General features: G+C 36.6%; 1 protein-coding gene across 1 annotated transcript; it reads left to right on the top strand.

The window, feature by feature from the left end:
• Positions 1-5281: 5281 nt before the first annotated feature.
• Positions 5282-6532, top strand: LOC102975833 (testis-expressed protein 13A-like). The gene has a single exon (XM_007108923.2). The coding sequence runs from the start codon at positions 5282-5284 to the stop codon at positions 6530-6532; it is 1251 nt and encodes a 416-aa protein (XP_007108985.1).
• Positions 6533-19289: the final 12757 nt, after the last annotated feature.

Here is a 19289-nt window from a genome sequence, read left to right as displayed (position 1 = left end):
CCTCATCCCAGTAAGATCCTTTGTGCTATTTGTAGTCAATTCCTGTTTCCAGTCTCAACCCCAGGCAACACTGGTCTACTTTCTTTTTCTTTTTCTTTTTTTGGATGAAGACCAAAGTATATTTTTTATTATAAATCACAATATCACAGGCATGCACAGGAGGAGGCAGGAATTGTTGGGAACTACTGTAGAGGCTGTCTACCACATCTTCCTACAGATTAATTGCTAAACAGCTACCCGAGTGATCCAGTTAAAATGTAAATCAATCATAACATGATCCTGCTCAAACACTCCAATGGCTGCCCATCACTGATCTACTTTCTGATATTAACGATTCTTATAAATGGAATCATACAACATGTGGTCCTTTGTGACTGGCTTCTTGCACCTAATGTTTTTGCGTTTTATCCATGTTGTAGAAGGTATGAGTATTTTATAAAAGATAATCGAGAGCTTCCCTGGTGGCGCAGTGGTTCAGAGTCCGCCTGCCGATGCAGGCACGCGGGTTCGTGCCCCGGTCCGGGAAGATCCCACATGCCGCGGAGCGGCTGGGCCCGTGAGCCATGGCCACTGAGCCTGCACGTCCGGAGCCTGTGCTCCACAACGGGAGAGGCCACAGCAGTGAGAGGCCCGTGTACCACACACAAAAAAAATGTTATTGAAACCCTTAGCCTCATTTATTCATTAATTCTACTATTTTTCTTTATTTTGATTCATGGATTTCTGCTTTGGTGACAAAATTTTAAAAAATATTTTCCTTAGCTTTATTTTGCTGTTTTTCTAGTTTCTTTAGCTTAAAGATTAGCTAATTTATTTACATTTTCTTGTTTTATAACAAAGGCCTTTAATTATACCAAAATCTTCTGAATAGAGTTTTGTTGTATCACAAAATTAATTGTCCCTATTTTCTAATAACATACACTTTCAGTTTTGATTTGCTTTTTGACTCCATATTTTCTAAAGATCAATTTACAATTTTTTCAAAGTTGTTTGATTTTTGTTTTTCTAACACTCAACTTCCAGTTTTTTTGTACTTTAGTCATAGCACTCAACTATTATAATTTCAGCTACACTGAGGAGTTTGAGCTATCTACTTAAAAAGTACAGTTAAAAATACCATATTTGCATTTGAACTGAATATGTATTCTCAATGGTAATATGCAAAGTTTAATATGTTTTTAAAAGTTTAACCTATTAATTTAATTATTCAGTTTCCCATAGGTGGTCTGTCAGTCTTCTTTTCTCCTATCTATTTTTATAAATGAAAAAAATGCAAAGCTCTACAAAAAATATCAAAACATCCATGTGCCTATCATCAAGATTTGATAATTATCACATATTTTCGTATTCACTTAAACATAATTTTAATGACAGAACATAGACTTGAGATCCCCTTTGCCACCTCCAGTTCTAATTCCCTCCTTCCTACACAGAAGAGGAAATTATCAAGAATTATTATGTATCCTTCACACCCATTTAAAAATACTTTCATGCATTAGGTTTGTATTCTTTGACCACATATATACATACATAATTATGTATTTTCTTTAATTTGATATATGTGGTATCATGATCTGAAGCTCTGAAAAGTCTTTGATTTCCCTCCAAATTACATTATTTGAGATCTATGTGGATTTTCATCATGTTAGTTACCGATTATTGTTCTTTAGTATTTCATGGTATGCATATATCTTATTATTATACATGAATTCCATTGATATGTGTTTAGATTGCTTCCAGTTTTATCTATAACCAAAAAATGTTGACATAAACCTATAGGTGCATCTTTCATTTTGCACAGGTGAGAATACTTACAGGTAAATAGTTGATATATCTAGAAGTGGTATGCACATTTACAATTTTACTGGTTATATCTGAATTACTTTTCCTAATTGTTTACCAGTTTATACTACATCTAGCAACATATGAACATTTTCCTTTCCCCTGATCTTTACCAATATTTGATATAGTCATACTTCTTTAATATTGTCAATCTACTTGCATTGAAATGATACCATAGTACTGTTCCCTGAATACTACTAAAATTGAGCATCTTCTCAAATGCTTATTGGTCATTTATAAAGACACTTTTATTTCCTATTGCTGTGTTATTATTTATGTTTATCTTTTTATTACAAACTTGTAAGAATATATTATATATTTGGTATACTAATTTGTTGTAAGTTTTGCTGGTTGCAAATATCACCTTGTAATTTCTAGCTTGATTTGTTGTTTTTTATACAGATTTTTAAAACATACGACCTAGTAAATTTATGAAACTTTTCCTTCATGACTCTTGCTTTTTGGGTCTTGTTTAAGGAGTTCTTACTCAATGTTACAATTATTTTATTTGTCTGTTTTCTGTGATACCTTTCAGAGTCTTGATTTTGACATTCATCTCTATGTCAGGTATGAGTGTAAGGTAGGGATCTAATTTTAAAAATGTAAATAAACCAAAATGAACATACATGTACTCATCACATAGTATCCACAGTTATCAATAGTTGACCAATGCTTTTTAACATATACCCCCAAAATTGGGGGGGGGAAGGCTGGAATATTTTAAAGCAAATTCCAGACGTCATGTCATTTAATGCATCTCTAACTGAAGACATTTTTAAAACATAGCAACAATAGCATTGTAGATGAATAAACAACAGCATTGTTGCTATGTTTAAAAAAACTTTAATATCATCTAATACTGAATCCATATTCAATCCTGTGTATTGAATCCTGTGTATTTAAATTTCCCAATTATCTCAAAGTTGCTTATTTTATATTTATTCAGATTAGGATTCAAATGAGGTCAAGGTCCACATATGCATTTGTCTGTTATTTGTCCAAGTCACTCTTTCCAATTTTATTTTTATGCCATTGATTTGTTGGAAAACTGGGTAGTTTACCTATGAAATAACTTATATTCAGCATTTGACTGCTTCCTCATCTTAGTGCTTAACTTCATCCTTCTCTGTTTCCTATAATCTCCTAGTTATGATTAGATTCAATTTCAAATCAGTTTCAATTTTCTGTGGCACAACACAGGTGCTGTTGTGTGCTTCTTATTACATAATATTATGAGGTACATAACATCTGCATTTCTCATTTTTAATGATGTGGAGTTTGATCAGTGTGTTTAGATGGTGTCAATCTGGTCTCCCCAGTATAAACTTCCCTCATCCAACTTTCACCTACTGGTTCTGGCATATGTTGGGTAATAGCCTGAATCTATTATTTCATTCGAAGTTGCAAACTGGTGATTTTCTAATCTTATTCCTTCTGTATTTATTAGCTGGAATTCTCGTATAAGGGGGCATTTCCCCCTTTGACTATGTGATTACTCTAAAATACAGTTTACACAAGAAAGATAGGCTAAGCGATAGATTTTATAAATTTTACTAATGTTCAGAATAATGGGTTGATATTGTAGTAACATTGTTGACCAATGAAGTTTTTACTTTTTAAATATTTCTCTAAGCACACTTAAAAAAACCTGATATGTTTTAATCATTTTCAGACATTTTCCCATCTTTAGCTAGTCAGAGCCCCTTTAATTGGCCTTATGTATTCTTTGACATGACCCCGCTAGACCTTGATAATATCCTGGTCTGGCACAATTAGACGTCTCCAGCTTACCTCTTTCAGTTCCTTCTCAAGACTGGATAGATCCTTGATAATGGCAGTAAACAACCACAGGTGACCAAGTAATAGTTCCAATCCAAGCTGCCATGTGGCATGTGTTATTTTTCTAGAGCAGATCAATAATACCTCGTTTACATGGTATGATTTTGGAGAATGCATTCTTTTCTCTCTCAATTACAAACTGTCTATGTTCCCCTCCAATGGAAACAATGTACCTTTATATACTTAATAATAGTACATCAACATGCCTAGTCATACATAGTTTTTGAAAAGTTCTGGATAATATGGATATCCCATAAGAACATTATATAGATCCATTACATTGATGCTATTACGCTGTTCATGCTGGGAGAAGAAGAGCATGTTAGAGGCCTTAATAAGACAGCCGAGGAGCTGTTTTCTGAGTTCTGAATTTTATTTTCCACAGGCTTATCTGAACTCGAGTGTTCAAAATGACGCTAGAAAATCGGCCTCTGCAGTTTGGGGATTATGTCTTATTGATGTTTGTATCTCCTTACCACGCAACACAGTGCCTGGCTCTAAAAAACAAATAGTTAATAAAAGGTTTTTTTATTATTATAAGTTATAAAGTTCAAATTTTATACTACATGAATGAAATCCTAATTGGTAAAACGGGGTTTTGTACAGTGTGAGCAAGTTTACATAAACTATGATATACATCAATCAAAAATAGTTACTGTGGGAGGGAGGGAGACGCAAGAGGGAAGAGATATGGGGATATATGTATATGTATAACTGATTCACTTTGTTATAAAGCAGAAACTAACACACCATTGTAAAGCACTTATACTCCAATAAAGATGTTAAATAAATAAAACATATAGAAAGCCTGCACGCTGCAACGAAAACCAAAAAAAACAAAGAAAAGTTACTGTGTTTCTGCTATGTGTAATAGGTACCAATGGTAAAAGGCTATGCCTGCTCTCAAATTTTTTTTTTTTTTTTTTGCGGTACACAGGCCTCTCACTGTTGTAGCCTCTCCCGTTGCGGAGCACAGGCTCTGGACGCACAGTCTCAGTGGCATGCAGGATCCTCCCGGACCGGGGCACGAACCCGTGTCCCCTGCATCGGCAGGCGGACTCTCAACCACTGCACCACCAGGGAAGCCCTGCTCTCAAATATTTTGAAAACTGGTTGCAAGCATGACGTAACACAACATACTTACCAAATAGTTAGTAAATGTTAAGTATGCGTCTGTATTTACCAAGCAGGCTGAGATAAACAGATTGTTATTTTGTTTTACGCACAGCTTCCGGTTTCCGGACGCGCAGGCTCAGTGGTGGTTGTGGCTCACTGGGCCAGTTGCTCTCTGGCATGCGCAGAGCTTGAACCCGTGTTTCCTGCATTGGCAGGCGGACTCTCAACCACTGCGCCACCAGGGAAGCCGTATAATCTTTGTATCCACTTCTTAATGAACCCCATTGACTTCCTCAGGCCTTACGCTAACCTAGCTCCGAAGTAGCTGACTCTACTGACTGTTGGTAACCCTCACAGCACAAGGGGGCATTCTACTTCCTATACAAACGGAAAGACTGTTGAGTGGAAAGGTCAAGGTCAGAGGTAACATCCTGTTACCCGTGCTTTCTGAGGTAAGACACGGTCGGAGAGTGCTTTTCTTAGAATGGCTGTAAATTTTAATGACCCAGCCTGTGGCTTCCTTCAGAGGGAGGTTGTAGATTTCTTAAATAAGCAAATACGTCAAGCTGGAGTCAGTCCCTACTTCTCCTCGTTGTGCGAGAGCAAGTCTTGGGGGGATATGGAGAAGAAGTTGAGGGACATTGTGACTAACTCAGGTATATCGGGACGCCTCAGGGAGGCTTGTGCCTGGAGCTCCCTGGCCCTAGCAGTGCGGTTTGCTGAGAGGCAGAAGTCGAAGGATAAAGAAAAGATAAAAAAGCTCCAGGAGCAGCTCGAGGAGCAGAAGCTTCTCACGAATGCCTTGAGGGGGACGGTGAATAGACTCCGGGGGATACAAGAGAGGGAAAAGGAGAAGGCCCAGTCCCAGCTTCAGCAGAGCCTCACAAACCTTCATAGAGTAGAGGAAGAGCGAAATTTACTCAGGAGTGAGCTTCTTAGGGTGTTAAGCAGTCAGTCTCAGCAGCAGGCCAGAACTCAGGGAGAGGAGAAGGAAAAGGAGGCACAGACGTCTGGGATGCTGACGTGTTCTTACGGCACAGCAAGTTGCTGGCTGAGGGGGGAGGCGGGGAAGGGATCAGACCAGGAGGCACAGACGTCAGGGATGCTGATGTGTTCTTACGGCACAGCAAGTCGCTGGCTGAGGGGGGAGGCGGGGAAGGGATCAGACCAGGAGGCACAGACGTCAGGGATGCTGATGTGTTCTTATGGCACAGCAAGTCGCTGGCTGAGGGGGGAGGCGGGGAAGGGATCAGACCAAGAGACCGCTGCTGCTCCTGGGATGGCTGCTCTAGGGGGAGAGGCAAAGAAGGACAAAGTGATTTCTCTATGGGGGAACAACGAGGTGGTAGCTAATTTTTCTTGCCCTCAGTTCTTGGGTGCTGGGGCCCAGGCTGGTCAACTGCTACCCCTTAATCTCTCTCAATTCTCTTATTCATATCCACCTACAGTTTCTCTCGCAGGAGCAACAGGTGAAGCTGCAGCAGCTCCTCCTGTGAAAAATTCCAGAACTAGGTGGGATAGAAAGCATAGCCATACCAGGAAGTTCTTGCCAGAAACGCTTAAGCAATACCAATACCCTGGCGTCTCTCACTCTGCAAGACGTACCATCAGGCGCAGAATGGGAGACTGGGACTGTGCTTGGTGTCATTCGATGAATTTCTTATGGCGAACGATGTGCTTTAAATGTAAAAAATCCTGGCACACAAGGGAAAGTAGAGGCTCTCCCCCCAATTAGGGACCTCACTGAATTCTGACAAATTCATTTCCTGACATCCTCTGTTGATTAGAAAGGGAACAAGAGCATGTTCTTGATTAGATATTACGTACAAACAGACAAGCAAAAAGGAATAAGATATGACAAAACAGCTAACATTTTACCTATTTCCAGCTCTGACTATAACTACATATACGAGTTCTCATCGTTGTATTCAATAATTTTCTGATCAAAATAGAATCATTTTGAAAACTAAGTTTACAATTTGCTTTAAAATGTTCTTTACTTGATTTTCCAAAATGTGGAAAATACAGGAAAAAAGTACAAATAAGAAAATTAAAATCACACAAAAGGCCATCACTTAGAAACAATCCTGAATTCAATTTTGCCAGTCTGCTGTTGTGAAGACAGACATACACACCCAAATGCTCACGTACATGCATGCAGAAACATGCGACTTTTATTTCTAAAATGAGATCAGACTGACTATATATTTTGGGAATCTGCTTTAAAAAATTACATTCATTTAAATTTGGAAAATTCAGCAACACACACATGTACACATAAAATGCTAATCCAACCACCTGGAGAAAGTATCTTCCAATACTTAGTTGCATATATTTTCAACCATTTTTAGTTGTGTTGTGTGTATATATACATATATATATACACACACACACACGTTGTTATTATTAAAATCAACCTTTTTTCTTATTTCTAAAGTAAAAAACTGAAGGTTAGAAACAGCAGAGAAGCAAAAAGAAGAAAATATGTTTTATGCATAATCTCATTATTTAGAAACCATTATATCTATATACAAATTATTTTTTTTAATTTGTATATTTTAACATTAATGAGATGCTAAATAATGTTAGGCTAAGTATATATATATTATTTAAAGTTTTTGATATGTGTGTAGTATATACAAAAATTAAAAATAACATATATAGATTTACTTTTAATGTTCCAGTTAGTTAAATTAAACAACATTTTTCCTGATTATAAAACTAATATGGTTTTGTTTTAAAAATTTTTGTAAAGTGTGTGAAAGGCACTAAGGAAAAACAAAATTCCCTTGTGAACTTTTCACTCAGATATAACTATTGTCATTATTTTGATGAAAATGCTTTTGTTTTTTGGTTTTTGGGGTTTTTTTAAAAATTGAATGAAACAGTCTTTAAATTCTATAGTGCTTTTCAATTTTCAAAAGTTTCACACACACAGTTTCATATAATCCCATAATCACCCTTTTCTCCCCACTACCCCTATATTGCCCCCCCTTCCCTCTCCCCACTGGTAACCACTAGTTTGCTCTCTATATCTGTAAGTCTGCTTCTTTTTTGTTTTATTCACTATTTTGTTCCATTAATCTGTCAATGGACATTTAGGTTGCTTCCATTCCTTGGCAATTATAAATAATGCTGCTATGAACATTGGGGTGCTTAACATTATTCCCTATCTTTTTTTGGGGGGGTACTATTTATTAGATTTGGCTATTCATTCCTTAAATGGGTTTGCTGGAGATTAGTTTTTGTTGTTGTTTTTCTCTTTTTGGTCCATTCAAATAATCTGCTCCTGATTTTATTTATCAGTTCTATTACTTATGTACTATCAACTTCTTTCATTCTTCTCCCATTCCTTCTACTTTCTTGAGGATTTGTTATTTTTGTTTGCATTCTAAGTTCTGGATTTTATGCTCAGTTCATTTATTTTCATTGTTTTTTGTATTGTTTAAAAATGAGAAATTTCTGGGCTTCCCTGGTGGCGCAGTGGTTGAGAGTCCGCCTGCCGACGCAGGGGACACGGGTTCGTGCCACGGTCCGGGAAGATCCCACATGCCGCGGAGCGGCTGGGCCCGTGAGCCATGGCCGCTGAGCCTGCGCGTCCGGAGCCTGTGCTCCGCAACGGGAGAGGCCACGACAGTGAGAGGCCCGCGTACCGCAAAAAAAAAAAAAAAAAAAAAAAAAAAAAAAAAAAAAAAAAGAGAGAGAAATTTCTGCAACTTTTGGTCTTTCCCCCCTACTCTGGGATTCTAATCTGATGCTCCTAATTAAAATGGTAAAAATTGGGAGGGGGAAATTTTACGTGGTAAATTTTTAAACCATGTTTTGTGACTACGTTTCAACCTGTGGTGGTTGTGCAGTTACCACAGATGGCAAAATTGGGAGAACAAGCATGGTATATTTAAATCCATGCAAAGATTAGGACATTTGCACAAAATTTTTCTATGGCAATAATTTTTCGAGTCTTCTGTGTTTATTTTAATAAGGCACAAACCTTTTGCAATACATAAAAATGCTCCAATTGTTGTTTAAATGGTTTTTAGGGAGTACTTAATGTAAGGTGAATATGTAAAATAACGAGAATATACTGTAATCCAACTTGTGCATTTTCAGACATCAATGTTACGAAAATATGTAAGAACCTATAGAAATGAATCTGCGTGAACTTACTGCTTGGGGAGTTTAAAATATGTAATAGTAAAAACTTTCTTCTATTGATTCTTGATATGAATGTCATTGTGTTTTCTGACATTTTAGGTTGCTTTGGGGAATTTTGAGATAATGAAACACTCTGGTAATGGATCAAATCTCTATATATCTAAAAGCCACTGAAACGTTAACATTCCCTACTCAAAATTGTATTGGGGGACAATAATTAGAATAGAATAGCATTAATAAAACAGTTGTGATGTGGAAAATACCTATTTTCAAAATTAAGTACTTAAATAAAGTGATACAAGTCTGCATTTTGGCCCATGAAAATGAAAATGAAGAACATTTTTAAAAGAGCCTTGAAAGCCAGTAGTTTTCATATTTTCCTTTCAATTCATATGTATTAAAGAGCGTTAGGGGACTCTTGTGATGTTAGATGATGTATGCTTTTAGATTCCCTACTCTTCCCTTGGAGGTAGGACTTCCAGGTAAAATACAGGATGTTCAGTTAAATTTGAATTTCAGATAAACAACAGGCTTTGTTTTAGTAAAAGTTATGTGCTAAATATTGCATGTATTTTTATTTGCTAAGTCTGACAACATTACTTGGAGAAAGATTGGCATTTATTATCCTTTTCAAGTAAAAATAGTATAGATTATTCTTGTAAAGAGGAGGATTTGGACCTTTACAATTTGGAGGAAGTTCCAGGATCCACGGATGAAGAGCCAAAAAGAAGAAAAAGGAAACGGAAGCTTCTAAAGATTCGTCAACAATGAAATCTGAACGCATTGAGCTGGGTATGACAATATATAGCATGGTATGCCAATCATGATTGGTGAAAAGAGATTTGGAAAAGCTAGAGATAAATTGGAAATACGTGCTTTTGCCCTGGAAATCTCTTGCTCTGTCACTGGAATAGCCTAAATGGTCTCTAAAATCGCCTTACCCATTACCAGTAGTAGCATTGTGGAAAAATCTGTGCTGTACCCTAGCGCCCAGATTTTGGCTCCTTAAACTATTCTCCACTAAAAGGAACCAGGGCTCCTTGGAGGGTAGCTGGCACGAAGTCTTGGGGCAGGAGAAAGCAAGATGAGCCTGGAACATCTTGCCATTTACAGAAAGTGAGAATGCTGACTGGGGGTACAAAGGACAAAGAGACCTGAGGAAGGCTCTTATTAGGCAGAGTGACATACTGAGTATTAAAAAACAGGCTTGCTTGAAGAAGCCTCTCACTGGGCAAAGAGTGAAAATTGAGCATCAAAAACAGAAAACTAGCAAGAGTTGCGGGCAATTGGAACAGTTGAGTCCATTAAAAAAATGATAAATCCATAATGATACTAAAAATGTACAAGTAATGTGATGCATGCTAAAAACAAGAATGTTTAATATTGTCTATTAAAATGCTATATATTGATGTATCCAACGTATGCAGCTCCTACACTCAACTTTTTTGTCAGCGAAGAAGTTAATACAAGCAGTGGAGACTTGGACTCTATGATTAATATATAAAAAGTATTAGTTTTAACTTGGAGAGAGAAAGATGTGGTGGACTGCAAAGGCGAGCTTCACTTTGTAAGAAGATATAGAAGGACATATACAACAAGTAGGACTAATACTCTTCAGAATAACAATTTAGAATTTAGTTTTAGAATTTGAGATTCTGTTGAATTAGAGAGTTTGTAAAGGCTTTAAAGTATTTTGTATGTTATATTGCTAGAAAGGAAATGTTATAAATTAGTGGATTTAAGATTTCTTGGTCAGTGAAATACTTGAAGATACAAATAAGAAGGAGGATTCAAAATTGTTTCTATTTTTGTGCCCACATATTGAGCTTGCATACTCAAGAGTGTCTTTGAGTATGATATTTATCTGATATTTATCTAGCTGGTGTGATCATAGCTGGCATAAATAATAAAACAGTTATTGTGAATCCACATTGCCTCATGTGTTCTGTGTGTTGCTATTGCCACATGGAAAGAAATCTTAGAGGGAACAGGGTAGGATCAGCATATTTGCACAACATCATTTCTCGTAAAAGCTGAACACCCATGAAATAATTTTCTCTGCCTGCTCCCTTCCTTCAAATATCATTAGTTTATACTTTCGTTTGTGGCTAGTAACAGCAAGAAGGGTCCATACTGTGATGTTTGTTGGGTTCTGAGATTACCAATTTATCTTGGGAAATTGTGGGATTTGACCCTTAGGTTGTAAATTTATTGAAAGATCTTCTTTTTCTGGGAAATCAGCTGATTTATCTATAATTTTGCAGGTATGGGGCCAGTGTTGGGATATTTTAATGTCCTAGTAAGTAAAGCATTTAGACACATTGACTAGTTTTTGCATTCTAGAAACAAACCTTTGGTCATGATATATTCTTTGATGCACTGATAGCTTTGATTTTTAACATTTTGTTTATAATTTTTGCAACTGTTTTAAAAAGTCAGATAGTTCTGCATTTTAAAAAAATGATTCTCTTATTGTTTCTAGTTTACAGTAAAGTCTTACGGGGTTTTCAGTTATACAATATATCAACCGCAGATAGTGATACTTTTGCTTTCTCCTTCTAAATTGTTATACGTGTAATTTTTCCTTTTTGCCACATTGGCTAATACTTTAAATATAATGTTAAAAATATTAAATAGCAGTGATGACAATGCACATTCTTGCCCCTTTCTTGAGTGAAGTGCTAATAACTCCAATGGTTTACTTTCACTATGATACTAATATTTATATATATACATAGACATGTATATATGCAATATATTTACATACGCATATGTGCACATGTATACACACACGCACATACACGTGTATATATACATATGTGTGTGTGCATATACTGATATATGTGCATAAAATATATATATATGTTATACATGAATATTATATATGTATTTTCCATATAATAAGTTCTGCATTTTTTAGGCTACCTTTATGATGTGCTGGTATTAAGGCTATGTTAGCTGCATTAAATAAATTTGGAAGCTTACCATCATGTACTATAATAGTGCAATTTTTCATTTAAATTATGTCCTTCTGAATAGGTTGCTCATTAATATGTTCCATAGAGCAAAATTATACAGAAAGGCAACATTAAGAAGTCTCACTATCAGCCTGTCCCTATCTATTCCTTTCCTACTGCACCCTGCAGACCCTCTAGATAGATACATCTGTTTTATGAATGTGTTCAGTGTCCCTTTATGCAAATACACTCAAATACAAATATGTATTCTAATTTCCACCACTTCTTACACAAAAGGTAGCATCTGTACGGCTTAAAATGATTATTTTTGTTATTTAATAAGTATTGGAAATCATTTAATATCAATACAGAGAAATCTTCCTCACTTTTTAACCTGTATAATATTCGATCGTGTGGTTGCACCACACCTAGTGATGAATACTAATTGTTCTCAGTATTTGACTATGCTGAATAATGCTTCAAAGAATAACCTTATACATATGGCATTTCTTGCTTGTGTAGGCATACCAACAGGATAAATTCCCTGAAATAAGAATCCTGAATCAACAAGCAAAACCTTTGTAATTTTGGTCGCTGCTGCTAAATTCCCCTCTATAGGTATTGAATCATTTTGCATCCCCAAAAGTAATGTATTATACATATGTAGGAAACAATCTTATGCTTACCAGGGGGGAAAGGGGGGAGGAATAAATTGGGAGATTGGGATTGACATATACATACTACTATTATATAAAATAGACAACTAACAAGGACCTACTGTACAGCACAGGAAACTCTACTCAATACTCTGTAATGACCTATATGGGAAAAGAATCTAAAAAAGAGTGGATATATGTATATGTATAACTGATTCACTTTGTTGTACACCTGAAACTAACACGACATTGTAAATCAACTCTACTCCAATAAAATTTTTTTTAAAAAGCAATGTATTATAAGAGTGCCGGTTTTCCCACAGCCCAGAAAGTGATGAGGGAGTTCCATCAGTTTTCATGAAAGGTATTCTAGGTGCTGCTCTGCAGCTGTTGCTGCAGTTGCTAAGGAGATAAACGGCACAGTTTCTAACCAGGTATTCTTCCTCCTGGGCCTGAGCAGAATAAGAAAATTTAAAAAGATGAGGGAGATGCTTTGTATTTAAATAGGACACTTTTCTCACACTGTGGGAGCAAGGGAGTAGAGATGTGCTTTGTCAGAAGTTTAATTTACCTGTGGAAAGAAAAGATTGGAAATCAGTTGGACCCTATAGTGATCAATTTTATAGAGAAACGATATATAGAGAGTGTTAAGCATTTTCTGTTATTTACGGTGTTTGCAACTTTTCTCTGCTAAACATTTTATAACCGCTTTCTTTGGTGGGCTACGTTAGATAATTGAGCATAGATGAGGATGGGAAATAGACTAGGTTACTTTTTTGGCCTAATTAGTATTAAGAATGTACTTTTCACTGATGTTTCTACTTTGATGTGTATATGTCCTTAGTGAATGTACTGTGGCAGGATTCAGGCATGTAGGATCTGACCAAACATCTATTTCATTACAAGGTATGACCAAGAAGGGTCACCCTTCTTTCTTCTTGGAACTCTCTCTTCTTGGCTGTGGATCCACTTTTCTTTCCAGGTTTTCCTGTACTCTGACAGCTCAGTTTCTGTCTCTTCCTCTGATTCCTCTTCCACTAACCCCTTTCTAGATATTTACGAACTCTGGGTTTTTCAAACTTCTTCTCTTCTCACTCTGTACTTTCTCTGGGAATGGTTTCATCCCCTGTCCTGCATTTGAATCCTAAATGCTGTGTCTGTAGGTGTCTCTCCAAACCTGTATATCAAGCTAGATGTACCACAGCCTGTCCCAAACTGCATTCACTAACCCTTTCAACTTTTTTTTTTTTTAAAAATTGAAATATAGTCGATTTCCAATGTTTCAGGTGTACAGCAAAGTAATTCAGCTGTGTGTGTGTGTGTGTGTGTGTGTGCGTGCATACTTTTTCTTTTTTGCTCGCACCCATGCAGCAAGAGGGATCTTCCCCAACCAGGGATTGAACCAGTGCCCCCTGCAGTGGAAGTATGGAGTCCTAACCACTGAACTGCCAGGGAATTCCCTCTGCATTTTAATTTAATTATATCTGCAAATTCTCCTCTGCCATGCAACAGATATCAGGGATTAGGATGTGAACATCTTTGGTGAGCCATTATTCTGCCTACCATACAATGAAAGGTGAGACGTTTCACCTTTGTGATTTGTGAGAGAAAGTATAAAGTATAGGACTTGGTAACTAACTAACTTACTAGTGTATAGAGTGAGGCATGGCTCAGAATTATAAAAATGGGACAAGGAGCGTGGTGGTATCATTCCATAAGCCAAATCTGCCCAAATGGAGGATACTATGGTTTGAGGCCATTAAACTTTTCAGACAGTTGTGTTTGAAATTATAGCACGTGGTGATGTCCTGCTGACTGTCAGAGGTGGTATTTGTCCCTATAACCTGTGATACTGATTGCATAAAATTGAATGCTGGATTTTCTCTAGTATTAGTCTGTATGTCAAAGCTACATTTAACTAAGAAGTAGAAGACATGATTTTTTTCTTGGGACTGGCTACATATTAGATAAACATTTCTCTGTTTGCAAGACCTGGCCCTCAGCCGTGTAGATTCAAAAATCAGACACTCCTTTTCATGTGTTTGTTGGCAATCTGTGTATCTTCTTTAGAGAAATGTCTATTTAGGTCTTCTGCCCATTTTTGGATTGGGTTGTTTGTTTTTTTTTGATATTTAGCTGCATGAGCTGCCTGTATAGTTTGGAGATTAATCCTTTGTCAGTTGCTTATTTGTAGTGAGGTGGATGGACCTAGAGTCTGTCATAGAGAGTGAAGTAGGTCAGAAAGAGAAAAACAAATACCGTATGCTAACACATATATATGGAATCTAAAAAAAAAAAAAAAGGTTCTGATGAACCTAGGGTCAGGGCCGTATGCTAACACATATATATGGAATCTAAAAAAAAAAAAAAGGTTCTGATGAACCTAGGGTCAGGGCAGGAATAAAGACGCAGACGTAGAGAATGAACTTGAGGACACGGGGAGGGGGAAGGGTAAGCTGGGACGAAGTGAGAGAGTAACATTTACATATATACACTACCAAATGTAAAATAGAAACCTAGTCAGAAGCAACTTGCATAGCACAGTGAGATCGGCTCATTGCTTTGTGACCACCTAGAGGGGTGGGATAAGGAGGGTGGGAGGGAGACGCAAGAGGGAGGGGATATGGGGATATATGTATATGTATAGCTGATTCACTTTGTTATACAGCAGAAACTAACACAACATTGTAAAGCAATTATACTCCAATAAAGATGTTAAAAAAAAAAAACCAGACACTCCTTTATCTGTGGTCTGAGTTCATTCTTTTCTACTAGGTTCTCTGATTGTATTCCTCAGTTTTCTTTTATCTCTATTAAGTAATATTATTGATACATTGTTGATGTGTTAAAATAAATAATTTTTGCTCTTATTACCTGTATTGCTGAAGTTGGAAGCCAAACCTGTGATAGACTATCCAGATTCAGCAGCAAGGAAATGTTGGATGAGTAATTTACCAAATGGTACAGCAATGTTTGACAGAGTTCCTGCTTTCCACAAAGTGAGCAAACATTTATTTTTGTCTTTTCACCAACTGAATTTAGCCTTTGATAAAATTCTGGCTTCTTTGCTTTGGCTTCTGTTTGAACCCCAGGTTGTATCTGTCAAAACAGTCCTCAGAAGGATGCTAGCCTTTGAGTATCAAATTTCAAAGTTCTGCTGGCCCAGTATCAATTCCCTTGGTTTAGAATGGATTATCTATCGTACCAGAAGAAAGCTGAATTAGATGGCATTGGCCCTGCCTAAGAGAACAGATAGCTCCTTCAGCAAGAGCCTATCTTTTCTCACTTTCCCCTACATCCCAAGGCCCCATGTTCTGCTTTCTCCAGTATTCCCTATTTAAATTAATGGCATTAAATTAAATATTAATGGCATCAACATTCATAAGAGTTTGTCTTTTCTCCATTTATCCCACTCCTAGGTTTAATCAATCACCTAGTCTAGCTGATTTCACCTTCAAAATATTTGGTAACTACGTGAGGTTATGGATATGCTAATTAGCATAATTGTGGTGATTATTTCACGATGCATATGTATATTGAGTGTTTTTATCCTTGAAGGAAGGATAAATATTCTCTTCATCTCCATTTCTGCAATGCATAAAGAACTCCCTGGCACATGTATACACTCAGTTAAATGTTTGACAAATGAATGAGTAATATAATGAAGGTATTTAATGGAACTTCATTTACAGTTCTAAAGTATAAGTGTATGATAAAGGATAGCTGTTGAACTGGGGAAAAGAGGAATACCAAAGGCCCAGATGATAACAATAATGATGCAACTAGACCACCTAATGAAATACCTCATTATGCCAATATAATTACTCAGAGCTGTAGCAATTTCAGGCAGATTCAAGTATATATTGACTGATTCAGGGGGCTCAAGGGACAGTTTGATTGTGAATACATCCTCTTCTTTAAATATACTTCATACTGGCTTAAATAACTTCAACTAAGAGCCCCACAGTGTGGCATGATGTCAGGCCAGGAGTCTGCTTCCATTTGTTCTGGATTCTGCTGCGCACTAACCACAGGTGATCCTAATTGATGATGAAGACTCTTGATGTCAAGAGCACAGTGTAACACTGAGTACTTGAACTATTAAACATCCGTCATACCTCAATCAGTTGGGCTGCAGTTGGCTATGAAAGTATGTCTTCTGATAATTTCACTTATAGCAGCAGGAAGCCTTCTGTTCTGCGTTTGAAATAGTATTGTTTGAAAAGATGGCATTTAATAAGCTAGAATACCAAATGAACTTGGCTTGGAATTCAATAACACTTAGTATGAATAAAATAAATCCAAATGTCTAACAGGGTTCAGTGTCAATTCATTAACGTTGTACAGCATAATAATTACTGATAGCATTTCAGATCCATTTTTAAGGTCCATGCAGCACAACAAAAAGTTTGGGTTTTACCCATGGAATGATTTTGAGTGATTCAACAATATTCTGTACTTGTGACTATAAAATGGCATGGAATAGATCATAAAGTTATATCACATATTTTCCATCAGCACCCTGACCACCTGCTTCTCAGATGTGGGCAGCTCATCAGGATGACTGAAATAATATGGTCGTCTCTATCTCATTTTGTTTCCTATCAGGCAAGTATTTATTTTTGCTTTCGGTTCTAAAGCTAAGCCGTCACCCTACAGTGATAAAAACAGCACCATTCACTGTCCATGCACCTCAAACATTGACTAGAACAACTGAACACATTGTGGAGGATTGGTGGGTGTTGTCCTTATGCAACTTTTAGGCTCTTTCCCTGAGTTCTTAATTTCTCTTGCCTGCTTATTAATAGCGAAATAATCATATGAAAGCCAGTGCTCTAAGCTAGGAGCAAGTGCTTAACTATTTCAATAGGCATGTTAGATGCTAGGAGGTCAAATTGTTAAGAGGCATGTTTTTAAACACAGATGAAAGCACATTATTATTTTTTCACATGACTTTTATTATCAAATTCTTAAATGTTATTTGTCATGTTTATGACTAAAGGACTAGAATCCAGAAAACAAAAATGCTTCTAAAACTAAATACCTTGGTTAACTCCGCTGATAGATGCCTCCTAGTGTGTAACATAAGACTATTACATTTTCTTATTTTACCTCTTTTGGGAACCTTAAAAACATAACACTGGAATTTATAAGGACCTTAGCTATAAAGCGACAAGAAAGTGCTCTTAGGTCTACTCTAATGTGGAGGTGTATTTTTCTTTTCCCTGAATATTCTGGGGGAAATTATCACCTTAGAGTGAAAAGTATGGTGAACTTGGATTACAGCAACCTGATTCTTGTCCCCAGTTTGTTCTCTCACCCTTGAGAAACTAGAGAATGTCATTTACATTCTGTCAGTCTCTGTTATTCATCCTTAAAATGAAGAGACTGGACTATTTCTTATTATAAAGCTCAAGAAATATTTGTTGACATAAATGAATAAATTTATGAACAGATCTAATAATGATATGTAAAGTCCATTCTTTCCAGGATAATCTGTGGTCCTCTAGTTAGTCCTTTCATTGAATTTAACCAAGCAGAAGCTAAAACTTGTTGTGAATGCTATCAGAGGAATTCTTGCATTGGACATAGGTTGAACTGGAGATCTCTTAGGTTTCTTCCACCTCTGCTAATCTATGGTGCTATTTACATTCAAGACACTGTTCTTGGAGCTTTTGTTAAACCATCCTGGTCAAAACTGTAGAAGGAAAGAGAGCACTCAAATGACATATAATATGAAAAGAAAAATTAGCCTCACAAATAATTACAGAAAAATAAGTTGAAAAAACAACATGACATGACTTTTTGCCTAGCAAATTGGCATAGAGTTAACAATAAAACTTTAGTATTGGCAAAGGTGTTAGGTACTCTCATATACTCCTTGTGGGAGTATAATTTGATCCAGATTTTCTGAAGGCTCTTCATCTGTTTGGCTGCTTCTTATGCTTCAGGTCTCAGCCTAGAAGGTAATTCATCAGACTTTCCTTGACCACAGAAGTAGATTCTCCTTCATCCCCCACTCCACACCATCCCTGCCAATTTTTCCCTTCATAGCATGCATTGCAATTTACAATTATACATTTATTTGTGTTTTTACTGATGTATCAGTCAAAACTCCAGATTCAAGAGAAAGAATCAATAAAAGTTTGTGTGTGTATCTCCTATTATGTATATATATACATATATGTATAGATGTATGTACACATACACACATATATGTGTATGCATATATCTATTTAGAGAAATGTGTTTTAAGGAATTGGCTCACATGACTGTGGATGGCTGGCAAGCTTGAAATCTTTAGGGCAAGCCAATAGGCTGGAATCCAGGCAGGAGCTGATGCTATAGTTCTGAGGTGGAATTTCTTCTTCTCCAGGAACCTCAGTTTTGCTCTTAAGGTCCTAACTGATTAGATGGGACCCACCCACATTGTCAGGGGTTAGTTACTTTAAAGTCAGCTGATTGTAGATGTTAAGCACATCTACAAAATACCTTCAAAGCAACACTTGGATTAATTACTAACTAACTAATATAGCATTTCCAAGTTGACACATAAAAATAACCATCACGACAAGTTTGTTGATTGATTCTCCCACTAGATGATAAGCTATATAAAAGGACAGAGACCTTGGTTTTCTTGGTTACCTCTAGCACAGTGCCAGTCACACACTATGTGTTCAGTGCATATAGTAGTTGCTTAAATATTTGCTGAATGAATACATAA

The sequence above is a fragment of the Physeter macrocephalus genome, chromosome 21, assembly GCF_002837175.3.
Source record: "Physeter macrocephalus isolate SW-GA chromosome 21, ASM283717v5, whole genome shotgun sequence".
NCBI classification, from domain to species: domain Eukaryota; kingdom Metazoa; phylum Chordata; class Mammalia; order Artiodactyla; family Physeteridae; genus Physeter; species Physeter macrocephalus.
The sequence above is the reverse complement of the archived record's forward strand: the minus strand, read 5'-3'. Positions and strand labels throughout refer to the sequence as shown.

What these genes read in the sequence shown, in the direction of transcription:
- LOC102975833 (XM_007108923.2), top strand. Translation starts at nt 5,282, where the DNA reads ATGGCTGTAAATTTTAATGACCCAGCCTGTGGCTTCCTTCAGAGGGAG.